The sequence below is a fragment of the Paramormyrops kingsleyae genome, chromosome 18 (genome assembly GCF_048594095.1).
Source record: "Paramormyrops kingsleyae isolate MSU_618 chromosome 18, PKINGS_0.4, whole genome shotgun sequence".
NCBI classification, from domain to species: Eukaryota; Metazoa; Chordata; class Actinopteri; order Osteoglossiformes; family Mormyridae; genus Paramormyrops; species Paramormyrops kingsleyae.
Genome location: NC_132814.1, coordinates 8753028 through 8779665, shown reverse-complemented (window position 1 = coordinate 8779665; position 26638 = coordinate 8753028). Strand labels below are relative to the sequence as shown.

General features: G+C 41.1%; 1 protein-coding gene across 4 annotated transcripts in view; it reads left to right on the top strand.

Annotated features, from left to right (window-relative positions):
• The window catches only part of LOC111838045 (ryanodine receptor 1-like), an 84600-nt gene that overhangs the window by 50799 nt on the left and 7163 nt on the right, over positions 1-26638 (top strand). Inside the window, exons 71-100 of one of the 4 annotated variants that reach the window (XM_072702232.1) lie at positions 109-349; positions 574-661; positions 775-867; positions 1466-1480; positions 3732-3902; positions 5445-5504; positions 5579-5713; positions 6084-6196; positions 6759-6855; positions 6981-7087; positions 7297-7348; positions 7689-7781; positions 9302-9401; positions 9977-10056; positions 10222-10298; positions 10474-10547; positions 11662-11679; positions 13694-13774; positions 14005-14093; positions 14203-14331; positions 14425-14529; positions 18954-18983; positions 21868-21949; positions 22050-23350; positions 24433-24500; positions 24613-24781; positions 24913-24999; positions 25222-25479; positions 25637-25767; positions 26029-26071. In XM_072702232.1, the coding sequence (XP_072558333.1) occupies positions 109-349; positions 574-661; positions 775-867; positions 1466-1480; positions 3732-3902; positions 5445-5504; positions 5579-5713; positions 6084-6196; positions 6759-6855; positions 6981-7087; positions 7297-7348; positions 7689-7781; positions 9302-9401; positions 9977-10056; positions 10222-10298; positions 10474-10547; positions 11662-11679; positions 13694-13774; positions 14005-14093; positions 14203-14331; positions 14425-14529; positions 18954-18983; positions 21868-21949; positions 22050-23350; positions 24433-24500; positions 24613-24781; positions 24913-24999; positions 25222-25479; positions 25637-25767; positions 26029-26071 (4187 nt within the window). The remainder of the gene's footprint in view (positions 1-108; positions 350-573; positions 662-774; positions 868-1465; positions 1481-3731; positions 3903-5444; positions 5505-5578; positions 5714-6083; positions 6197-6758; positions 6856-6980; positions 7088-7296; positions 7349-7688; positions 7782-9301; positions 9402-9976; positions 10057-10221; positions 10299-10473; positions 10548-11661; positions 11680-13693; positions 13775-14004; positions 14094-14202; positions 14332-14424; positions 14530-18953; positions 18984-21867; positions 21950-22049; positions 23351-24432; positions 24501-24612; positions 24782-24912; positions 25000-25221; positions 25480-25636; positions 25768-26028; positions 26072-26638) is intronic. The other 3 variants (XM_072702233.1, XM_072702234.1, XM_072702235.1) reach the window with 3 other exon arrangements.

The window sequence follows — 26638 nt, the reverse complement described above, 5'->3', positions numbered from 1 at the left end:
GGCACTATACTTTTTTTTTCCCCCTTAATGCTAACTTTAAAAACTTTGGAATGTTTGTCACGATCCAAGAGGAATCACTGTCCTATCTCTGTGCTCTGCCATCCTCAGTTTTCTCTCAGCCCATCGTGAGCAGGGCTAAATCAGAGATGCTCAAGTCTCACTTCATTCCCACCATGGAGAAGCTGAAGAAGCGCACAGGAAAGGTGGTGGCTGAAGAGGAACATCTACGCCTAGAGGGGAAGTCGGAGGGAGACCAGGAGGACGGCACAATCCGCGACGAGTTTGCTGTGCTGTGCAGGGACCTCTATGCTCTCTATCCCTTACTCATCCGATACGTGGACAACAACAGGTAAAGAGGAAAAGTAGAATCTGGGTTTAATCTGATATCTGCACTTTCTGCACAGTTCCACAATATGGTTTTCACATTCATATGGCTGAACCAGGGACAGAGCCAGATCTGTTCACATATCTATTAGGGTGGGGGAGGAGCATAGCCACACCTGGCCACCCTTTAAATCCACCCCTGGACTGGACTTGAATGCGTTTCCCACATTCGATGCGTCTCTGTCTTAGGGCAAGGTGGTTAACCTGCCCGGACCCTGACGCCGAGGAGCTTTTCCGGATGGTGGGAGAGGTTTTCATCTTTTGGTCAAAGTCTCATGTGAGTCTTTACTCATTGCCACTGTTTTGACTCTCATCACATTTGCTTTTCCTTCTAACGAAATATTATTCTCTTGCTTTGTTTTCTCATACTCACCCTCTTTTCCTTCGTAGAACTTTAAACGCGAGGAGCAGAATTTTGTGGTGATGAATGAGATCAACAACATGTCCTTTCTCACTGCTGACAGTAAGAGCAAGATGAGCAAGGTGAGGTCAGAGATGCTAGGCTGATTATGTGTGAGTGATAGATTGTGTTCGTTTGTGGGATGCCGATGATTTGGATTACGGTCTGGGTATGAAATGTGACTATAGCAGCATAGTAAATAGTACCGTATAGTGGTACATAGGGTCATTTTCGACTTGTTTGAGGTTGACTTTCTAGTTCCATATAAAAAGAGGATTTTAAATACCCTCATCTGTGAAGCAACTGTGTTGCTACTATATTGCATTGAGTGAAGAATGGAGTCTGTGATGGAAAAAGAAGAGATATGAGTGAGAGCATCCATGAGTGATTCTGTAGCTGCCCCTTCTTTGAATGTGAGTGAGCGTCCTAAGGTATGCCACACTGAGAGAATTCGGTCAGAAATAGCAACAGAAGTATGCATTTCATATATAACTTTGTGGCCATTCTCTGTGTTTCGCATTGATTTTCCATCTGCCGTGTCTTCACCTGCGGTCTGAGGGCATTTGCCCTTTAGGTGAGGTCAGTGTGTGTGTGTCGCTGATGAGCCGCTGCAGGTGTATTAATGGTATTCTCTCTCTGACTGTCTCCTGTCCTGTCTCTGTGTTGACGCTGGGTCGCTAGGCCGGGGCCGCTGAGGTTAGATTCTGTTTCTGCACGACAGCTGTGCTGACCGCATGGCACCTCATGTTTCGAGGGTCTTTCATCAACCCCCTTCCGCGCGTCGACGCGCTCAGCTGCCAAGCACACTGGTGCCCATGGGTGACGCTCTAGTTTAATGGCTTACTGTCTTCCTATACCCCACATAGATGGGATGTATCTTGATATTGTTGTCCTGTACTGTTTTGCACCCACTTTGAACAAGATGCACATTAGGCACAGAAGTCGTAAAGTGTTCTGTGACGTGCTACGTTACCTGGAGACAGGATAGTAGCCGCACCGAGACAGCGGGCGGCCTGCTGTCCCACCAGTGTGTGATGGGTGTGGTGGGAGGGGCGTGATGAAAGCCCTCTGCAGTGGAGACAGGCTTGCGCCACTTGGCTTCACGATGGTCTTTTGGAGGCACGGAAGCCATGGAGACCCTCGGTGCAGCTGCTCAAGCTGAGTCCATCATCCTGCCCATGAGTTTGCATTCAGTTGGTTTTCTTGTTTGATGGAAATATTCATGTCTACCTCTCCTTTTTTTCTTGTTGATGGTTGGTCTTTTTAGCAACGGATGTCCGTGTCACAAAGGGGGTCTCGTTTCCATCGTCATCCATTGTAGGCCCCTCCTCCTATTAATTTCATTGTCCTATTAACTCCAAGTGAATCCCTCTAACTTGAATAATCTCATTTCTTCACCGATGTTTAACCTTTGATCTAACTCTTGCCAATGGTTGTGTATTTGTAGAGGGTTTAAAAGGGGTGAATGCGGGGCGGGGGGGTTACCCTCTATAACAAAATGAGGAATCCAGCCTTATGGGAAGCTGTGCTCTCCCTGTTTTACATAAATAAAATATTCCTTATCTCCCATTCCCTCTCAAATCACATTTAACGATAATACGGGTAACATGGATCTTTCACAGACTGTCCCCTGAAACGCGCTACTTTCAGTCCCACGTAAGACCAGGCATTACAGCCAAGATGTACTGTATGTGAGAGGGCAAGAAACAGTACGTTCGTCACAATCCTCAGATCATTGTATTAAGATCTATATCTCTCTTGTTCTTGATTTAAGGAAAGATTAACTATTTTTATCTACCTGTCCTCTGCACTGATAGACAAATCCAATTCTCCCATTTACAAAATGTCTTCTCCACTTCTATCGATCGGCCACAACATATATCGATATCATAGGCCACAGGTCCCGCCTTGTTATGAATCACAATTATACTGTCACAACCTACAGACCGGATAAGGTGTGCTAATGACACCAGATTAGGACAGGAGCCACAGATCGTTGGCGCACTGGGTCGGATTCCGAGGACTTGCACTTGTTTTGATGTGTTGTGCTGGGGAGAGAGGCTTGCATTGCTGTCTGTGTGGTACTAACATTGTTTATCTGGTTTACACTGCAGCACCATGTTTAAAGATCCATATTTCACCTAGAAATAACCGCACCTGGATTCCCAAATAATCTTAGACATGGTGATAATGGGAGTACAATGGTTATATGTTTGAGTGGAATGCTAGGCTTTTAGGTTATTTATATTATTTCAATCATATTCCTTTCCACTCACTGATTATAAATGGAAATAATCGTATCCCTTTCCTTTCTCCTTCCTTGACCCAACTCCCTCACCCATCTCTTTCTTCCCAGTATAGTTTAACACTTTAAAATACCTCATCATCCTCCTGCTTTTCAGACTGTCAGCTAAAGTGAAATAGTGGGGAAAAAAGGAAAAGTGTCTAAATCATAGTAAAATTGAATGAAGGCATTTTAAATTATTCTGCTCCAGATTAAACATCAGTAAGAAAAAAGGCATTAACACAGCCTTATATGAACAATATATACATCTGTATCTCTTACAAAATATATTCAGTGTAGGATGTTGACAGCCTGTTTCAGAGGTAAGTCATACATTTTATGAGTTTTGCTAATGTCATAAAGAGGCATCTGTCTGCAGAAGAGCTGGGATCTTTGAATGGATGTATGAAATAGGTACACAGCAAACTAATGTGGATCTATATATTTATATTTTTACTTAAAGGAAATGTAAGAATGCCTAAACCTTTAAATGGATAAGGCATATGTTTTGCTATGCTGGAAGTGTTCAATTACCCATGGAATCCGAACTTACTTTCAATATTAATGGTTCTTAGCACATGGTATTTGGCCCCTCCCCCATACCCTGCCCCGATGCGTAGACAGAGGTAACGCCCTCCCACTGTGTTCCCTGTGCTGTCACAGGCTGGGGGCTCTGACTTGGAGCGCACCAAGAAAAAGCGGCGTGGAGATCGCTACTCGGTGCAGACCTCGCTCATCGTGGCGGCCCTTAAGAAGATGCTCCCCATTGGCCTCAACATGTGCTCCCCCGCTGACCACGAGCTCATCAACCTGGCCAAAATCCGCTACTCCCTGGTATTCCCAAACCCCCATGCACTCATTTTCCTCACCTGCATTCTTTGCTCTGTTGACCTTAAGTTTTCATGCTGTTTTTGCTGTTTTTCTTTTTTGCTTCCGTTGGTTCTTCGTTTTTCTCTCGAGTACCTAAGCCGTGTGGCTTAGGTGATATTTTACATGATGCTGTGTGCATGGGCAGCTGGGAGTCTTTTGGAGCATCGTTAAGAAAGCAGTGATGAACAAGTATAAAAAAAAATCACCTAGAAGCAATTCAAAGCAATGTCATAAATAACAGCCTGAATTATATTCATGTGTTTAATTAAAACAAAATGTTATGTCTAAGTTTTTGAAAGCAAACCGTAAACTATTTTGTAAAATTTGCCTGTCTTAGTATTACTTGCCCAGGGACTGCAGATGAAATTTAGATTGAAATTTAGGCGTGATGCCCGCGGGACTCGCGGGACGCGGCGCAAAAGCATGCGGCGCGGGTCTACATTTGAGAGTTTCTTGCGGGAGCGGGACAGAAACTAGTGGGAGCGGGATGAAAAATCAGTCCCGCGCAGACCTCTATCTGGGACGCCGGCAGAATGGAAGTGCAATGAGCGCACTGACTGAGGTTGGAATAAATGCAGAGCTGCGCCACAAATTTCAATGTTTCCCTATATTTCTCTCATTTTGACTGGGAAATGTTTCTATTGAGACTGTTTAGATATTTTTAATTCAGGTCTGTAGCCTAGTTAGAAATGTTGTTTGTAGTATTTTTTTGTGGAAAACTGGTTAGCCAAATCTACCCTTATATAAAAGATATCTTTAATTCGCAGCTGGAGTCGTGCCCACATAATATAGCCTATGTTTCATAAATTCCTGTATTTCAGTTAGGCAACAAATAAATTTGGTACCTTATTTTTTATAAGCCAAAATATTATAGCATTTAAAATTTTTGGCCCACCCTATACTCCACCGGCCTTGCTTGCGGGATTCAGCAGGCGGGAGCGGGACAAACCATAACAGATGCGGGCGGGAGCGGGACAAACCATAACAGATGCGGGCGGGAGCGGGACAAACCATAACAGATGCGGGCGGGAGCGGGACAAACCATAACAGATGCGGGCGGGAGCGGGACAAACCATAACAGATGCGGGCGGGAGCGGGACAAACCATAACAGATGCGGGCGGGAGCGGGACAAACCATAACAGATGTGGGCGGGAGCGGGACAAACCATAACAGATGTGGGCAGGAGCGGGTCGAAATATTACACATTTCTGCGGGAGCGGGATGAAAAATCAGTCCCGCGCAGACCTCTACTCTGGGACAGTTACTAACTGTCCATTGTCCCTGGTACAGAAAACAATTAAATCATTAAAAAATGCCCCTTCACATGTGTTCTGTGGTCCGTGGCTCTGTATGTACGAATGCTCCATAATTATATGATGCTTTATGCTGACCAGAACTGGCTCTTGACCACCGCCACCCTACCGTAAACCTGAGAGTGGAGAGATTAAATCACATTTCATGCCACAGAGCTCAGCTAATCCTTCTTGTTCCTGAACCGTTGACAGAAAGATACCGATGAAGAAGTGAGAGAGTTCCTCCAAAATAACCTGCATCTTCAGGGTAAGGTGAGTGGTAAAGCCCACAGTCAGACCATCCCACGTGGATCAGGCTGCATGCCTCATCTTACACGTTCCCTTAGGTGGAGAACCCCTCTATGCGCTGGCAGATGGCTCTCTACAAAGAGATGGCAGGCAAGGCTGAGGATGCTGACATTCCAGAGAAGGTGGTGAAAAGGGTGCAGGAAGTGGCCGCAGTGCTCTATCACATCGAAATGGTTCGTCGATCTGCTTTTCCTAGTAACACCTTTATATTCAATATTAAAATTAGCAGCTTCTTCAATAGGCACATTGGTGAAACCCAGCTCTGCTGAGTATTAAACCCAATATTTCATATACTCAGTTTAACACACAGGACATAAGAAGTGAATGACAAAAACTGAAAATTAACTTTAAAGATATGTTTAAGATCCCCATGTCAGCAGATTTCTTCAAGGTTCTCTGGTTTCAAATGACATGGAGTTAGGCTAATCAAAGTCTCAAATTGCTATTGGTGGATTATTGTATGTGCACGTAACCAAAGACCACATTGGGAAACATTGTCTAATTGGATTTGTACAAGGCAAATGGATTTCCACTCTCTCTTAGACGGAGCATCCCTTCAAGTCCAAGAAAATGGTGTGGCACAAGCTTCTGTCCAAACAGCGCCGTAGGGCAGTGGTGGCATGCTTTAGAATGACACCGCTATACAATATTCCCAGGTAACACACGCAAAGGTGATGATGCACAGGGCAATTTTTTGGTGGCAACGTGTGGCTCAGCAGGCTAAGCCTTTTTGCCTATGATCAGAAGGTTGCCGGTTTGAGTCTCGGCAGAATAGTTACATGTCTGTGGGCCCTTGTGCAAGGCCCTTAACCCTCAACTCCATGGGTGCCACTGCAGGTGGCTGCCCTTCACTGCCAAGCTTGCACTCACCTACATATGTGTCTGCATTTCATGGAGCGCAAGATCGTGTAGGCATAAAGAGAATTTCCCCACTGGGATTAATGAAGGATTATTATAATTATTATTATTTTTACTAAGCAAAGTTGCCAGGCAATTGCCAACTAGGTGAGACAAAGGGCAACTTATTTGGATCTGGAAAAAAGTTGCCCAATATCAATGGGAAAGTGCCCGAGCCACATTGCTCAAAAAGTTGCCCTATGTATTGTCACCCATACACTTACAAAGCCACATTTTAATATGTTTTGGTGTCTTTCTATACATTGTTTTAAATATATGAACAACCAAACATTTAAGACCATTTAAATCTTCATCTGTCAGACATAGGGCATCCAACATGTTCCTGGATGCATACAAGCGAAACTGGATCCAAACGGAGGGATATTCCTTTGAGGATAGAATGATAGATGACTTATCAGTAAGTTTTCTTTGCACCACTACCTGCCTTCCTATCGCCCTTACTTGTTTCTGCGGCTGTCACCATAAGATTGCACCGATCGTGCTGTGAGCATGAACGTGACTTCATCGTTTGCCTCCTTCTAGAAAGCCATGGAAGAGGAAGAAGAGGAGGAAGAGGAAAAGGAAACCAAACCGGACCCCCTTCATCAGCTCATCCTACATTTCAGCCGCACCGCGCTCACTGAAAAGAGGTGAGGACATTCTTGAGAAACTGGCAGAGGAATAAAGTGACAACAAGGAGACTACAAGGAGAGTCTCACTTTATAAGGATGGATGAAGGGCCACTACCACGCAAATAGATGCACAGAATTTGTGTACAGCATGACTTGACAAGCCACTGGAAATCTGACATGTCTAGCATTCTCAACTGCTGTTCCCCATCCTTTGTTTTCTGTAACAGTAAACTCGATGAGGATTATCTATACATGGCATATGCCGACATTATGGCAAAGGTGAGTTTTGACACCAAACTGATCCACCCTCAAGCGTGTGATTTTGGTTTTATTCTGCTTATAGTTAAACATCACTTTTGGTTATCCCTGCTTTTGGTTATTCCCCTGCTTTTGGTTATCCCTGCTTTTGGTTATTCCCCTGCTTTTGGTTAATCCCTCACTTTTGGTTATCCCCCTACTTTTGGTTAAACCCCGCTTTTGGTTATACCCCGCTTTTGGTTATACCCCGCTTTTGGTTATACCCCCTTTTGGTTATACCCCCCTTTTGGTTATACCCCACTTTTGGCTATACCCTGCTCTCTCTATAGGTGTCTTACTTTTTCCTGTCTGTTTGTCTCAGAGTTGCCATATTGGTGAGGAAGATGAAGCAGGAGAGGAGGAGCTAATGGGGGGCGAGGATGAGATGTCCTTTGAGGTGCGACAGAATGAGATGGTATGGGGGTGCAGGGGGCTGGGGACCGGGGAGACACTGGAGCGGCCGCTCCTCACACGCTGAGTATCACTGCACCCCACTGCATCCCACACACCCCCTGCCCGATGCCCCCTCCTCAATTATTCTTTCTTCTCTTCTCTGTCATTGTGATGTGTCTCGGAGTTTAACTGTTTGTAATGTTCCTATTTGGGTTCTAATCCCGCGTGTTTGGTTTTTCATGTTCATGACGTGTTTGCTTTTCTGGTGCCTGTGGACCTGTGCTTGCCACTCTTCTCTTATTTCTCTTCAAATTGTTCCCATTTTTTTTTTCCTCTGACCCCTTACACTCATTTTTATTTGAATGTTTAAATCGTTTCCTTCATACTCACCTAGTTCATTGCTAATTGGACTACAGTAAAAGCCTCTATAGTTCAACTGCATACTTCACAGACAAATGAGGATACACAAAATGCACGCAAAATAATAACCGTATCAAACACTCAGGGCACCTTCAGACCACCTGTCAACAAAAGACGTAAGTAATTGACATATGCTCACTGAAACATGTTCCATTCTCCAAACCCTTAATACATGAAACATATAAAACATGGCTAGGCTTACGAGGGTGGGAGGGGTGGTCTCTAATGGTTGGGGTGGGAGGTGTCTGTTGGGTTGGGGGGGGTTAGAATGCTGGGGTGGGTAGAAGGGGTAATATAAGAGGGTATTGTGGGTGGGCTTTTCTTATTCTGCCGAAGAACCGGTTTTGCTTCTTTTCGATGATAAATCAATTATTATGGTAAAATACTATCAAACTTCTGCATAAATATTATATGAATTATCCGTCATTCATACCACTGATCCAATTCATGGTCACGGTGATATGAATTATATATGACAAGCATTTTAAATTTAGTTTAGTGATGAGATATTCTGCAAAATGCAGTGACTGAGGTATTCTGTGTGTCACGTAAAAGTGTTTCATATACAAAGAAATGACTGGGAATGCCGTGGGTGACCACTGTGTTATTCTGCAAGACACCTCGCTAAAGAGGACAATGAGGGCTGTTTGCTGTAGTCAAACGTTTGCTCTAGGCAGCAAATGTGAAGAACGAGAATAACGATTTCATTAACTAATACTTCTTCGGATGGGCAGAGCGAATGAATGAGAAGGAGAGATAGAGAGCAGTTAGAGTGGAGGATGTGTAAAAGTGTGTGTTGGATACAAGGACGTCGTCACTCACACACACACACTTCTCACAATATGAAAAGGGAGAGAACAGGGACTGTATATGTACATAGGTACTAAGGGTAGTAGGGAACTTTTTTCATTGAAAGCGATGAATTTTATAATGTTTGTGATTTGTGCTTCATTAGAACTCTAATGAAAAGTAAATATATAGGAAATATACTGATAGGCATGAAGGACCACTGAAACTTAGGCAGCCAGGCGTGTGTTTGTGTGTTTGAGTGACTGCAGTGTGAGTTAGGCCCAGACAGAGTGTGCCCAGTGTAACCCAGGGACACTGCTTACAACTGCACAGGAGAAGGAGATGGAGAAGCAGAGACTTCTGTACCAGCAATCCCGGCTACACAACCGTGGAGCAGCTGAGATGGTCCTGCAGATGATCAGTGCCTGCAAAGGTGCGCCGTCTTTTACTGCGCCTGCTGGTGGCAGAACTCTCAGTAATGACATAAGTGTCCCACATCAGGGGTGTAACAATGCAACAATATTTCACAAATATGATGATTCGCATTGTAAGAGTGTAATAATACACCCTTCCATGGTACTTCGCAATTTAAACATATAATGATATGCATGGTAAAGGCTTAATAATACACCATGACATTCAGTTATTTATTAATGTTAGCACAAGAGGGTGCAATAGATATAATCTCAGTTTTACTTTGACATTTTATTTTTGCAGAATAAGGAAAAAACTGTAAGAGAAAAAGTTTTTTTTAAATTATTAATGTACATGCTGAGAAGGAAATAAGAAAGAACTATGAGATCGTAGTTTTTCAGTCTTATTTTGTTGAATATATTGTGAGTGTACTAAATCGTGAGCTCTGAATCATCTATTGAACCGAATCGTGAGTAGATTGTATCGTTACATCCCTATCCGAAATATATACCGTTATACCCCTGGTGCTAAAGCGTATCTCTGCGGAGTAAGAACACACATCATGGCTGCAAATCATCTCCTTTGGTGTAACAGGTGTGACCGGTTCCATGGTATCCTCCACACTCAAGTTGGGCATTTCCATCCTAAACGGTGGAAACGGTGAGGTGCAGCAGGCAAGTTCTCTGATGTGGTGTGTTGTTTGCATCGTCCAGTGTGGAATCCATTAATCACCTGAATATGAAGGTAACATTGTTTGCACCCATTCAGAGTAATATGGTAACAGAGTAATTAGGGTGCATTGTTGTATTTTTAATGTATGCTCTTTTCCCTGCCTACAGAAAATGCTGGACTACCTGAAAGATAAGAAAGATGTTGGGTTCTTCCTTAGTCTCCAGGCTCTCATGCAGAGTTGCTGGTTAGTATTAGTGCTTAGTTTCAAGGTAACAAAATTACGAGAGAGTGTTTTAGACTATTTAGCAACTAGCTGTAACACCAAAATATGAGTTTTGCCAGATAAAAAAGAAAAATGTAACTTGATCTAGATGCAATGCCTCACAAAACGATACCTTCACGTTTGTTTTGTCTGGCAGTGTCTTGGACCTCAATGCTTTTGAGAGACAGAACAAAGCAGAGGGACTGGGCATGGTGTCAGAGGAGGGCACAAGTGAGTCAGACACCACACCTGCTCTGCTTTAAGCACCACATCTCCAAGCATGTCATTTCCTGTCACCGAAAATGACTTGCTTGGTCTTTGGCAGTTACAAATGAAATTATAATTGTTATGAGATTTGTGTTGCTTTTTGAAAGTTTTAAAGGATAATTGGAAGTTCAAATGTTTAAAAAGTTTAATAAAATGGCTTTGTGTAGATTCAAATTTTTATTACTATTGTTTAGTGATGGCAAAAATGGCACTTTATGAACCATTTGCTGTATTTTCTGACCCCACTAGATGGCGCTGTCTGTACAAAAATGGACTCAAAGCATGCCCCAAAGCAGTATAGTTTTACAGTATAAGTTCAGTTCATTTTACAGTAATATCCTCTATTCTTGTAATCAGTAATTTGACAAATCATAAATAAATTATTAAATTGGTTTTAATAATTATGAAAATCTTTCAGCTCTGAACAGGATGCTACTTTTGTTTAGTTGTTTACACTTTTAAAAGGTCACCAGAGCCTCGTATTAATCCAACAAACCCAATCAGTTATTTGACTCTGATGTTCAGAGATACCAACACGCTCAGTGTAGCGTGTTCACTGTAAAACTGTTACATTTTTTGCATTCGGATTTTGTGCCCAGACTCATGACATCTATTTATTATTGCTTGACCTGCTCTTGGTATCTGTCAGGTTTGCACTCTTCCCCATAATGTTCCATAATAACAACGCACGACTCTCAAGGGTCAATAATCAAACAATGAATTATGCATCAAATTACTTATCTCAGTTTAATTGTGCTCAACTCTAACCTATTCCTTGACTTCCTAAATACTTCCTAAATTTGAGGAAGGTTGTTTTTCTTTTGTCTATCTAGCTGATAATGCTCAGTGTACTTTACCATCACCTAATAGTGATCAGATGTTATATTTCAGTAATTTGAAATGTTAATTACTTTTTATGTAGGTGGATTGTAATTCCCTCCTGCGACATTCCTGATTTACTGCTGATTTACCTCACCACCCGTTTCTCTCTACTCCACAACCGTTTCCATGCCCCCCCTCCCCAAACCTCCACCTTGTGCCTGCCCATCCACCTTCTCCTTCATTTCCTGGTCCTCAGACATGAAGCTTGAACGTGGTAAATAATGCCTCAGTCTGTCTGTCCATCTCCCTTCTTCTCCTTCTCTCTCCCTGTCCCTGTCTCTCTCATTTCAGTCTTATTTTTTATTTTTATCACTTGCTGTGAAACACGGCAGATTTTCTTTTAGCACTCAAGAAAATATATATGAAAATATATATTAAAAAAACACTTTTTGGTCTGTTTTTCATATTTCTATTGCTGATTAGTTCAGTTTAGGAATCTTAGTAAACCAAATACAAATAAATATTTTCCATCATTGTACACCATTCAAAAAAATTGTTTTTAAGTAAATCTCCTACAATATATTAGTGTTTTAATTTCTAGCTGTTATGGATGAGGTATACAATGCACTATGATGTCTGCAGCATGAATTTAAAATTATTCGTTTATAATTATAAAACAGAACTATAAAAACTAATTGTAAACACTGATCAAAAAGATGTTTTTCTCTTCTTCTTCTTCTTGAGTGTCTTTTACGACAGATCTACTGTAACTCCAGAGCATACATGTAGATTCCTTTTCTTGGGAGACGCATCAGGCCCCAGGGAATGTGGTGTCCTCATGCAGGAAAATCCTCCGGAGCGTTCTGTGCAGAACAGATAATGCTTGCTTATCACCACTGACACAAAGCTGTGTGAATACTCACTGCTTTATATCCTAAACCTCATTCTTATAATACTATTAATGATAATAACAGTCATTGTTAACCCCTTTAATGAACACAATATTATATGAATGAAGGAGAGATCAGTAGTACCAGTGTGTTTGTTGATTTCAGTATTTTTTTTCATGCTGTTGCTCTAATGCTATTGCCGCTATTTCTAATATATGGGAAGCAATTATACAAACACACGGTGAGATATCTTCTGAAGCAGAAATGACTGCTTATCTCTGAATACTAGTATCTTTGAGCGTCTTTTCCTGTACGTCGCCCTGTAGTGCTGAACACAGCTTTCAGGGCTCCCTGATAATTTGGCTGGACCCACCAAGACGCACTCTGCTCCCTCACCTTCTAGCCACAGTAAACTTAATGGAGAGCAGTAGGTCTGTCTTGCATGCTTGTGTGTCAGAGTGTGGTCTGGTTGATGGAAGTATGAGGAGACGCTTCTTTTTTAAAAAAATTTGGTCTGTGTTCAGTTCTGTGTCATATTATTGAATATGATTGTGATGTATATGTTTCAGTGTTTTGTTTACTATGTTTTCTGTCAGTTTGTTTTCCTGTGTATGTTTGGTTTGAGTATGTGTAGGAAAGTGTGGCCATTTTGTGTGTGTTGTACAGTATATTTCTGTGTGTATATATATATATGTGTGAATAGTTCTTTTTGTCCTTAACCTCCCGTGGTGCTTGTGGAGCTTCTCCACATGCCAATTTGAAGAGGAAGTCATCAAAAAGATGGAGACCATTAGTTCTCTGCTAAAGGCTTTTCCATTGTAACAATAATGGTGAATATTACCTGGATATTAGCATTGCTAAGGATACTGGGGTGCTATGTGACTCAGTGGGGTGCTATGTGACTCAGTGGAGTGCTATGTGACTCAGTGGGGTGCTATGTGACTCAGTGGGGTGCTATGTGACTCAGTGGGGTGCTATGTAACTCAGTGGGTTAGGACACTGCCTCGCTGGTTGGTCTCAGAGTCATCAGGCTGACTTCACTGCTGGGTCCTTCAGCAAGGCCCTTAACCCCCAATTGCTCCATGGACTGACCCTGCTTATTCAATCGTATGTTGATTTGGCTATAAGCATCTGATAAATAATGTAATTGTAATTGGTCCCTGTTTGGACTATGCAATTTCAGTCCTGCTGTCTCTCAATAACCTCCAGACCTTTCGGTCATGGGACGGACAGTCATAGTCTCTCTTACTTGAATAATTTCAATATCTATTTACATATATAGTTTAGATGCTTCAGTTTGTAGTCAGCTAAAATAAGTACACCATCAGGTGTCTCTATCAACTATCTCTATGTCTAAGTATTTTTGCCCCCCCCCCCCCAACTATTCCTTTGCTCTAGGTGAAAAAGTGATGGCGGACGATGAATTTACCTGTGACCTTTTCCGCTTCCTGCAGCTTCTCTGTGAGGGCCACAACAATGGTGAGTCAAGAGGTCACAGAGACGAATACAAGTGAAGCTAATTTAGGTGACCAATAGGATCAGTAACAGCTAATTTAGGTGACCAATAGGATCAGTAACAGCTAATTTAGGTGACAGGCATTAGTCATTCCGAGGAACGATCAAAGCTAACATGCTAACGTGATCATAGTTTCTTCAATGTGAGAATTCAGTGATACAGTGTGAGGGGGCTGTTGTCACATTCCTAACAGATTTCCAGAATTATCTGCGGACCCAGACAGGCAGCACCACCACCATCAACATCATTATCTGCACTGTGGACTACTTGCTGAGACTCCAGGTTAGCACCTTGGCTTCCTACATCACGTGAAAGTGTCTCTCCATGTCAAAACACTGTCTCTTCTCCTTAAATGATCAACTTTTACCTTTATCCTTTCCTCCTTTGAAAGGAATCAATTAGTGACTTCTACTGGTATTACTCTGGAAAAGAGGTGATCGATGAACCAGGAAAGAGGAACTTCTCCAAAGCCATGACGGTAGCCAAGCAGATCTTCAACAGCTTGACAGAATACATCCAGGCACGTCAATTTTCCATTTTCTGTAAAGTAGCCAGCTTCCTCTTTGGTTCCGGGTTTCCCGTGTTGAGACCCACATCTCCCTTCTCCTCGTAGGGGCCCTGCACCAGTAATCAGCAATCCCTGGCCCACAGCAGGCTGTGGGATGCGGTTGTGGGTTTCCTGCATGTCTTTGCTCACATGATGATGAAGCTGGCACAGGTATGAACGGCTCCTTCCTACTGCTATTAGTTCTGCATGTCCATATATTAAACTCACATATTACTGTTCTTATTTCTGGGTTGAAGATACTCTATGGACACTGCACCTGCTACCTAATCAGACATAAATGCACATCAGTATCTATGCACTTCATTTTCTGACATTTTACAAACCCACCCAGCAATATATACAGATTATATATAGATACAGCTATAAAAACTAGTTATTACTATTAAAATTGCTTTTTAAAATGTTTGCCATATAACAACTTCTACATCACTTCTTTCTTAATCCCTAAAACCTCTTAGAGTCAAACTCATCTTAAAGATGTAAAATTACATAAATTATCAGACTACTAATTTGACATTTGCTTCTAACAAATACAGTGGTACCTCAGAACTCGAATTTTATCCGTTCAGAACTCCGGATCGAATCCTAAAAAGTTCGAGTAGTGATCGAATTTTCCCCATAAGAAATAATAGAAAACCAATTAATTGGTTCCTGGCCCCAAAAAATTACACCTAAATATGTTTTTTGTTAGCATTTAAACACAAAATGAACCGGATAAAACAAGAAGAGCATATATTGTACTAAACACATCTAATCACATTTATCAAAACAGTAATTTGTAAAGTAAGAAAATAAATGTATCCAAACGATGTGTCCTGCCTTGATCGTCCGCTCCTTCCGTGTGCCACGCCCACTTGTTAACCCCGTGTGGAATCCCTGTGTGATCAGCTGTTTATAGTTGTTGTCATTAGTCCTCTGTATTTAGTCCGCGTTTGTTTCCACAGTCCGGTCATTGTATTGTCCATCTGCGTTTTGCCTGCCTTACCTGTAATTAAACCCCGTATTCCCCGATACCCTGACGTCTGCACCTTTGTCTCCGTTTTGTCCCCGCTCTGCAAAACAATATTATTATAATTAAACATATTAATGGTTTATTATTAATATTAAAATAATGAATTAGAAATCTTTATTTTTAAATGTATTTTATTATATAATAATAATTACTGTTACTGTTTATCATTGTCTAAATGTATTTTTACTGTCTGAATATATGTATTGAGTTAGTGTAAACATGCACGATGCTATCCCAGCGAATGCGAGGCTGAGACTGAAGCGTTACCCTTTGTTTCCGCTGAGAAACGTGCCATGTGACTCATTTCACACACTGCTATGGAAGAATACAATACATTTATAGGTTGTTACATTCAAAGTACAAAGAGGCCTATAAGCAGAGTAAAATCAACGTAGAACTTGCCATGGTGTCTCATGTTCTTAGGCAGATCTTGATGTAGCTAAGGAACATCCCAGTCATAGTGCATACTTACATGCAGTTGGAGTCAAATTTGAGAATTAAAATCTTACACAACAGCTGTTTAGTGCCCAGGGAGATAGTAAAATACTTTAAGTAGGAATTGATCGATAAGTTGCACTGCAAACGTTTATATTTTTGAATACTTACATTAATCTATTGATCAATCTGTACCAAAAAGCTTTTACCCTATAGCTTCGTTGTTTGTGTATCAGATAATGCAGATAGTTCCACAAATGTGCCAATCACTGCCATTTCTAAGGCCTGAGTTTAAGATAAGATAATCTTTGTCATTGTCACTTGACAACGAAATTGATAAAGTGCAGGCGACTCAATGTGAGACATGAGTAATAAAAGAATATATTAAAAATATACAAATTGCACTGCACTTAATGAGCTTAATTAAAGGACTGCACTTGCAGAAGTTACTTTATTGTTGAACTTAATTGTTTTTTTTCTATGCTTAAAATGGTTATTTAATAGTGTTATTTAAAAAAATACTAAGAATAATAATTGTAGAACCACATGGAGCAATGACCCAAACACAAGTTTAGCATTAGTTGTATATGAAACTTGTGATAAAACAGTGAATCACCCATGAGTAAAAGACATGTGGATGTTTAAGCAGACAAAAGTCCTTGCTGTGGTTATGCTTTGTAATGCTAAATCCCACAAGCTACTCTTGCAATGTAACTTAATTTATTCAACACAAAATTCTTTGAGTTTCATAATTTTTCAATTGTGCATCTGCAACTTGCCACATGTCTGGATTTGTTACACCATCCTGCGATGTTGCATGAGAGGAGGGTAAATCGGGGTTTGCACGCTACACCACTGCAGCTCCTCTGATATTGTGCAGTGGTTTGGCAGACTTGCGTGTACACAACCTTTCATAGAAGGGAACAGCTCGTATCTAATGAAATGTGTTTGCTTCAGTGAGACATGGCCAATCAACAACAAAAACTTGGGGGTATTCCAGATAGTGGGTTTACTGTAGGAAGTAATACTGAATTTGTAGCTCAGAACCTTTCCATTCTAGAAACCAAGATCAAAATGAGAGCAACTCAAGTACTGTAGCCACTTAAACTCTGAACCAACCCTACTCGAAAGCAAGTTCAGCTACCAGAAACTCAGGGTTTAAAGAGTGGGGCAGTGGCTGCATCGTTAGCGGTCATTAGTTTGAGATTTCGTGGCCTTTCGTTAAAGAATCTGTCTCAGCAAAAGTGCAAATTACTGGCAGAGCTTCATGTTGGGAGAGTGCGATTAGACGTTCTTTCCTTCCCAGATGAAAATCATCCCAAACGGCTCATTTCATAATGTGTAACTTATTGGGGTTTAACCGTCTCCACTTTCAAGATCATTTGTGACACTGCAAAAATTCAGTGCCTAAGCAAAATTGCCAGGTCGTCTCCAGAACTCACAAATGGACATGTATATTCTCCTATAATATGACAATCTTCCACTCTGATGACACCTAACCCAAAGCCAGCACCTGGACCACAGTCACACTTCACACTGTCCGGCAAACACAAACATATTTTGAAGATAATTATTTCTTTTATTATCAATGTATGTTTCAGGTGATAAGTTATAGCCTAATATCTTTATTCATTGTCATCTGAGAAGTAAAGCCTATCTGGACGGTAATAATAATAAGGCACAATCTCCATGTTGTGATCATAGCTACTATCAAATTAATACATTTCTTATATTAATATCCACATTTATGATACACGTATGTACCTTCTAGTAGGTGTCAGAAGTTATTAATATTCTATGAAATGTCTTTCTCATGTTCAATACAGGGTAAAGTACGTATTTTTCATTCATTTATAGACGTGATTGGATGCAGTCTGTTTGTCGTTCGATCCCTGCAAGTGTGTTTTTCAACCTGTATATAAGGCTGGAATTAGTATTTTACAACCTACATATGCTTGAGCAGTGTCTCTTAACCCAGTCCTCGGGGACGCCAGATGGTCCACGTTTTTGCTCCCTCCCAGCTCTCTGCCAAACAGTCCACATTTTTGCTCCTTTCCAGCTCCCTACCCTACAGGACCTGGGAGGAAGCAAAAACATGGACTGTCTGGGGGTCCCGAGGACAAACAAAAACTGTGCTAAAATCTCAAAAGGAGTAAAACACCTATATGGCGATTTGCCACAGTTGCAGAAGACAACTGAAGACGAGACTTCAGTCACACACATGCCGATGTGATGCTTTACATGTCAAAAATATATTCAAACAAACCATATTAGCTAGTCTTTCAAGGGCTAAAATCCAATTCAGTGTTTCAATCACAAAACACCAATTTCATGAATCAGGTGAAGGAACTGCTCATTCCAGACTTGCCTCATTAATCAGTTTAATCATTTTAACTTATTCAAATAATGGGATAAAGTTGTGGAAGTAACAATTAAATAAAATAGAACGACTTACCCTATAGTTAACTTGGTGGTATACTTACAACTGATTCTGACTTGCTGTGTGTTCTTTTTAACAGAACTTGGAATTTTTGTTTCACCATAGTGTTTGTGTCTGTATACTGTATTAATCAGAATGTTTGTGGTTATCGTGTTTGACATACATAACATCTAATATGAAGATCGTTATTTAAATTGAACACCTTTTCCAATAGAGGTAGTCACTGTTTGAGAATTCATTTTTGTATTGTATATAATCCTTTTGAGAAAAGTATTAGTACATTTTATTTAGTCCTTTTCAGAATTCCAGTTTGGTTATGATAATTATATGGTGACACAATCAAACAGTTACCTGTCTTAATGTATTCAATAATATAATATGAATACAATAATATGAATAAGAGGAAAAGTCTTATCAATACAATTTGTGCTATTTAAAAATATGAGGAATGAAATTCTCTGAAATCGTAGTTCACAGATAATTTGTGACAGATACGACCACCAATCACACACCAGTGTTTTGCTGTATCAGTGAGGATCTAAATGACTATTTGTGGCCAGCCTCATGTCATACTCCTCACTGAGGCACATGGACAGGAAGCAAACACAAAGCTTACATCGGTGTGTTTCTCAATACAAAAATGAATTTCGAGTGTTAATTAACATTTGTTCTGATGTATAACCCCAGATGCACCCCGACCCTGGACCTCGAAACGGAGTAAGATCTTGACTTTCAGCTGTCATCTCAAACTCAGGCTTCTTCCATTTTTCCTTGTGCTTTGTCTTCCAGCTCCTTTTCTTCCACATACTGTATGTCTTTATGGTATTTTATTTGCTGTACAAGCCTCAGACGCCTCTTTGCTTCTCTATTTTTCCCCTGTTGGGCTGTTTTTAGCTATTCAGACAAGAATAAAAAAGAGAAGTGAATCAAGATATCCAGAAAAAAAGCATAAAAAAAAAGATTACATTTTTATTTTTTTTTTTTTTTGGAAATCGGTCAATGCATAGGGTGCAAAATCATTCTGTGTTTGGATCAGGTCGACTAAGAAATACCGTCTGAATTATCATGTCAGCACGGGAGCTGATCGCTTGTTCAGGGTTGTGCTCTACAGCCTTACAGGCTTTCTCTCTACCCAACATTTGTTACTGTCAAGTAGCTGCAAAGTGGTAATAAGACCTGTTACCTCTACAAGGTCCACAGATCAGCGTGTACTTCTGAGTGAATGCATCTGCATCTGTAGGATTATGAGAAGGAAAGGGTCGTGGCGGTTCGCCATATCCAGTAGTCCTTGCTCTGCTATTCTGTGTTTGAAAGTGTGCATGTTTGCGTGTGTGTTTGTATTTTGTTTGTTTCTCCAGTCAAAGCTCTTACATAGTCTCATATACAAATACATATCTGTTACTGAAATGCAAACCCAGTAGCGTTCTTGGAGAAGAGCACAGTCAGAGGTAAGGTGATCACTAGTTCACCTCCATCCTCTCCCATCTCTTGCGTATAGACCAACCCTACTCTGGACACTGCTTTAATCGTAGGACTCAAGCCTCAACAACATTCTCAATGTCATATGCCATGCAAGAGTGATGTATGACATACGCTAAATGGATCAATGCAAGCAAAAGAGTCGGCAACAGAACCTCATGTTCTAATTCATGTCAACTGATCAGCAGTATTGAATTAGAACTGCTTATTATTTTCAGTCTAATACAACAACTTTTACACAATATACCTCCTTAAATATTTAGGTAGTAGGGCTGTAACGGTACACAAAATTCACAGTTCGGTGCAAACCTTGGTTGTGGGTTCACGCTTCAAAAACAAACACAATTAGAAATGGCTAACCAAAGGCAATATGTCTGATGTGTCTGAATAACAAAATCTAAGAGTTAGCACATTGCATGCATTTCTAGCATTGCAGGCTGCTGACCAAAACTTTGAGTGATTCTAGTCATTGCTATAAGCATCCATCCATTTTCCAAATTGCTTATCCTTCTGGGTTGTGGGGGGTCCAGAGCCTGTCCTGGAAGCTATGGGGACGAGGTGGGGAACAACCCAGGATAGGGGGGGGGGGCAGCCCATCGCAGGGCACGCTCACACACCATTCACACCAATGGGCAATTTAGTAATTACAATTAGCCTCAGCATGTCTTTGGACTGTGGGGGGAAACCAGAGTGCCTGGAGGAAACCTCACGACGACACGGGGAGAACATGCAAACTCCACACACATGTAACCCAGGCAGAGACTCGAACCCAGGTCCCAAGGGTGTCAGGCAACAATGCTAATCACTGCACCACCATGCCACCCCCTAAATATGAAAAAAAAAATGTTAATATTCATGACACTGTATAAAACATTTTCCTTTGTTTGCTAATTTCAATCAAAATGTAGCCCTGTTTAGCCTGTATTCTGAGCCTTCAGTTGTGTCACTATTAACCTTGTGAGCTGATGCTTAGAATGTAATGCTGAAAAATTAATTTCAGCAAGTGCATTGCATCCTTTTCTGAAATACAGTCATTATAGAAATACAAATGAATGGAGTAAGCTTTACATTATGGTTCTGCTGTACATTACATGTGCAACACAAACACATCAATGAAAGCCAGAGTAGCATCATACTGTAGCAGTAAAGCTCCCTATACATTAGTTCCTTTGTTGTCCGAGTTTTCATTCTCATCGTGTCCCCTAAATGTTAGCTCCTGTTGACTGAAGAATTAAATTGCATCCAACTGCCTTTTAGTTTTTCCTCACCGTGTTGTTGCATTTGGCTAATTGGAGATGCTTTTGTCGATCAAATTATCAATCCTCACTAGGGTTACCATTTTCGATCTGAAGAGATAAGGAAGATCAGCCACCCCCCCCCCTCCCAGCTCCCCGGGTCCATGATGATAAAATTTGCGGGAACACGCAAAAATGCACATCAGAAACACTAGCTGAAGCATGCTTCTCTGCCTGGGTTTAACAACACAGTCAAATTCCATAACTATCCAATCACAACTAAATAGAAAGTGATGAGTTCAAATACATCAAAGTCTATTAGCTTAGTGAAACAGAAGATGTATTGCTTCACTGAAATTCCTTTTATCAATCTAAGGGTGGGGCTGTTTTGCACAATTCTTTGTCAGACATTGTTTTAACAGCTGACAAACAGTCGTGTTCTTATCAACTGCTCACTGTCTAGGGCTGGAGTAATTTATTGGGAAACCAATGTTCTCAAACCACCGATTGCGACTCACTGTAACTAGCATCTGCTGTAACCAACTCATAGCCACAATTAGCTTAATGATTTCTATATTGAACATCTACTTGGGAATTTGCATTTCCTCCATGCCAATAAATGTATTCATTCTTTCGTTGTGTGTACCGAGCCAAGAATGATGTACGAAATGGTATACGATGAATATGTGTACCATTACAGCCCTAGTAGGCAGTGACTATAATTGTTTTGAACATGTACGTCCCTGTCTTTGGGGCACAGGTGCATTTTATGCTTCGTATTTTTTAACAGGGAGCTGGCATTTAATAGCTCTTTTAATGGGAAATTTCAAAACAATCCAGGAACAATTCAAGCTTATTTGGTTGTGTTGGGTGTGTGTCTATTTCAGGATTCCAGTCAAATTGGGCTGTTGAAGGAGCTGCTTGATCTACAGAAAGACATGGTTGTCATGCTCCTCTCTCTACTGGAGGGTACAGTGCTCATATGATTATGCACAATTTTAACTCCACTTGCTGTGGCCTTATATTCATATATATCTATTTCTCTTTGATCTCCCATTACGCTTGATAGGTAATGTCGTCAATGGTACCATTGCTCGTCAGATGGTGGACATGCTGGTGGAGTCATCCAGCAATGTGGAGATGATTCTAAAGTTTTTTGACATGTTTCTTAAGCTGAAAGATATTGTGGCATCAGATGCATTTCGTGACTATGTGACTGATCCTCGAGGGCTTATCTCAAAGAAGGACTTTCAAAAGGCCATGGATAGCCAGAAGCAATACACCCCCTCAGAGATCCAGTTTCTGCTGTCATGTTCTGAAGCTGACGAGAATGAAATGATAAACTATGAAGAGTTTGCGAGCCGCTTTCAGGAGCCAGCTAAGGATATCGGATTTAACATCGCTGTGCTGCTCACTAATCTATCTGAGCATGTCCCTCATGACACCAGACTTCAGAAATTCCTGGAGCAAGCCGAAAGTGTGCTCAACTATTTCCGCCCCTTTCTGGGTCGTATTGAGATCATGGGAGCAAGCAGGAAGATTGAACGTATCTACTTTGAGATCAGCCAGGTTAACCGTACGCAGTGGGAAATGCCTCAGGTGAAGGAGTCCAAGCGACAGTTCATCTTCGATGTGGTGAATGAGGGTGGTGAGTCAGAGAAGATGGAACTTTTTGTCAACTTCTGTGAGGACACCATTTTTGAAATGAATATTGCCTCCCAAATCTCAGAGCAAATAGAAGAGGATAAAGAAGAGGATGATGAGGATATCTCTGAAGTTGGAGGAGAGGGTGAAGGTGGTGATGAAGATGCTAATGGGAATGGAAGTCAATCAGAGTCCAGTTCAGCTTTTGTGGACTTTTTAAATAGTACAGTCAACTTCTTCAGCATGTTTACCTTTCGCAACCTGCGTCGGCAGTATCGTCGGGTGAGAAAGATGACCCTAAAGGAGATGGTGGTGGGACTGGCCACCTTCTTCTGGACTATCCTCATGGGTGTGCTGCTCTGCATTTGCAGCATTTGTAAGGGGTTCTTCCTGCTTGTCTGGCAAACTCTGTTTGGTGGTGGCCTGGTAGAGGGCGCTAAAAACATCACTGTGACAGAGATCCTGGCCAGCATGCCAGACCCGACGCAGGATGAGGTGCATGGAGACCTGCCCGGGGAGTTGGGGGCTGGAGAAGAGCCGGAGGCGGGGGGAGCGACCGATCTAATGGATACTGGGGGTGGGGAGGAAGAAGAAGAGGACAGCCAGGATAAGGAAGGGGGGCGAATTCCTGGCCTTGATTCCCCTGGCGGTTTGGGGGATATGGGAGAGACTGCTCCCGTTGAACTACCCACTCCAGAGGGAACTCCCTTAGCCAAGAGAAAAATGGTGAGATTGCTTTCTTCTAAAACCAGTATAGCACAAATCGGTAGCACATTATTATTTAATCAAGAGCTTTATTTCACAAAATGTTGCTGTGCATTCTGCAACGATTAAATTTCAATGGCTCCTTTCAAAATCTCAATAGTCAAAAGATGCATTACTCATGATTTTAGGGTTAGAAGCTCAGAATAATGAGACTTATTTCTTGTCACCCACATGTGATAACCTAGTTAAAATTAACCTGTTTTATTAATGGCCACATAACTGGCCAAATCATCCGTCTTTTGATATGGTGTATATACCGGTATAACCTGTCCGTAAAATGATATTGGTGTTTGTTATATCTGTTTACTTTGCTATGTTCTATGTAAGCATTGGAAAAGTGCTATATAAATGTGTAATATTATATACAAATCATCAAACATTAACATTCTAGTCCTATGTACAGTGTGTACAGCTCTGAAAAATTAAGAGACCACTCTATATTTTTTAATCGTGCTTTAATCCTGGTTCTGCTAGCTGAGGGCTATACTAAGGCAGGTTGCTTCCAGGGCTCAAAGTTTCTAAGACAGCAGTACACAAGAACAAGGTGAAGCAGGAGACATTAGGAATCACCAAAAACCAGCCAGCAGAGGGCAGAAGCAACTTTTTAATAGCAGAGATGATCGTCGACTTATGTGCCTCATAAATTGGAAGTCGACCTCAAGTGACCTTCATAATGAATGGGAAGCATTAAGTGGTGTGAAGTGCACTGCTAGGACAATACATAACAGGCTCCTAGAAGCAGGACTGAAGACCCATAAAGCAAGAAAGAAGCCCTTCATCAAAGAGAAGCAGGGAAGAGCCAGGCTGGATTTACAAAAAATTTTTTACACTGGTGTATACCCATAAATTGTGAAATGACTGAGGCTGAAAATTTTGCTGTGGTCTCTTAATTTTTTCCTTGGCTGTATATGCCGACAAACAAGGACTCTGATGAAATTACCAAAATAACTGGAAAATGTGTTTAGAAGACTTTATTTTGGCTGTGATGATTTGGATTCTGCACACCCTAAATGGTATCTCCCTGTCCCCTATCATGGTTCCAGCCTTCAGAAGAGCCTGAAGCTGCACCTCCCGCCACAGAAGAGCCTCCACCAGAACCTGAAAAGGGAGAGTGAGTTCCTCTGCCTGGTCATCTCCTCCCCTGACATTTCTTTCGAAGGTTTTTCTTGATCGACTCAATGAGCCCAATATGGAACATTAATCATTTTCTCTTCTGCCCACAGTGCTGAGAATGGAGAGAAAGCTGAGAAAGAGGCCGAAACTAAAGCCAGCGAGGATAACGCTGAGCAATCCAAGGCAAAGAAGCCCGTCAAAGTCAAGAAGGGCAAGGCAGCTAAGGAAGGGGGATTTGAGCTCTGGAATGAGCTTGATGTTCAGAGGAACAAATGTATGGTCAGTATATAACACCAGATGTTCAAGTGAAGCATTCCTGCAATATTTACGTTATTCAATTCCTGACATATTAATGTCACTTCATCAGATGTAGACCAACATTAGACATTATTTCTTTTTCCTTTTCATAGAACTACCTGTCTCGTAACTTTTACAACCTGCGTTTCCTGGCTCTCTTCATAGCTTTTGCACTGAACTTCATTCTGCTCTTTTACAAGGTATGGTTTTGAAAGTAGCATTTTGGTGGCTTTGGATTAATTTGTCTGTTTCTGTTGTGTTATAGAATTGAATTGAACTGTGTCATTGCTGATTGATTGTATACCTTTTGGATGGGGTTGATCTCAATGTGTCTGCATTGTGTTTTGAATACTGTTTTCTTACCTGTAGCTCTTGATTCACAATGTATTTTTTTTTGTTTCTGGAAATCCTCCTAACTACAGGTGTCAGACACACCTCCAGTTCCAGACAACTTTGAAGGTTCTGGTGTCTTTGAGGAGTCGGGAGTATTTGAAGGCTCCGGGCAAGAGCACGAAGTATCGGGTATCGAGGATGGGGGAGGGGAGGAGGGGGGGGATGAAGGCCCCGTCTATTACTTTCTGGAAGAAAGCACGGGGTATATGCAGCCCACCCTCTCCTTTCTTGCTATATTACATACTGTCATCGCTTTTATCTGCATCATCGGCTACAACTGCCTTAAGGTTGGTCTGTTTCATACTTACTGTAGCTTCAATTTCATTTCTTATCTGTCTGTTCTACATCCACGTGCAGCGAAAATGATAAAGAATGTCGTTGGGTCACTTAAAAACCACAATTGAATCCAAGTGGCATATTACGGTGTATATCATTGTGTCTCAGATTCCCCTGGTCATCTTCAAGAGAGAGAAGGAGCTGGCCCGTAAGCTCGAATTCGACGGGCTGTACATTACTGAGCAGCCGGAAGACGACGACATCAAAGGGCAGTGGGACAGGCTGGTCCTTAACACGCCGTAAGCCCTTAAATAGAAAATTTTGACATGACATGTCCCTCCACACGTTTCCAGATTTCCATTTCATTTGATATGGTATATTGTACTGGATAATACATAATATTTCTAAATGCATCATAACCATATATTTTAGTCTTCACTGTGTAAAAAGTTTTGAAAGTAAAAGTATTCTTCTATCTGTATATTTGAGTTGTGTATGATATACACTGTGTCAATGAATTAAAATGTATGTATGTATTTATTTATTTATTTAAATTACAGGTCTTTCCCAAGCAACTACTGGGACAAGTTTGTGAAGAGAAAGGTAAACTGGTTTTTGAATGTTGTAGTACTTGAGTCCAGTCTTAGTCTCTTTCGCTGAGTTTGTCTCGTCTCAGAATTGAAATTGTTTCTGCTTGGCCTTGAATCAGTCTCATACTATCGAGTCTAAGGTTCAGACTTGCTTTTAAAACTGGATGAAACACATTAATGAAGTACAATTAATAAATTATAAGTAAAATTAATCTTTTATTCACCCTCATTGTAATAATTGGTGAAGCTAACTTTTTAATTTGCAGATACTGTAAGTGTTTTTCCTAACTTTGAAACCCGTTAGTGGACCAGTTAGCTTCCTCTAAATTTAGTTCCACTAACTGTAAATATGCTAACATTTTTTTGCAGGGTAAGTGAATAAACTTATGTTAGCTGTATACTGATTAAAGGTTTGTCCATCAGTGACTGAGATTAAAGCATTGTCATCCATAAATAATACAATTTTGGTTTTTATTATTAGCAGGGGTAATAATGAATAAGTGTATTTAAAACTGTGTTTTTGAAAATAGACTTGATTTTTTTTCTTGTCTCAGAAAGTCTCGGTTTTAACTCAGGCTCT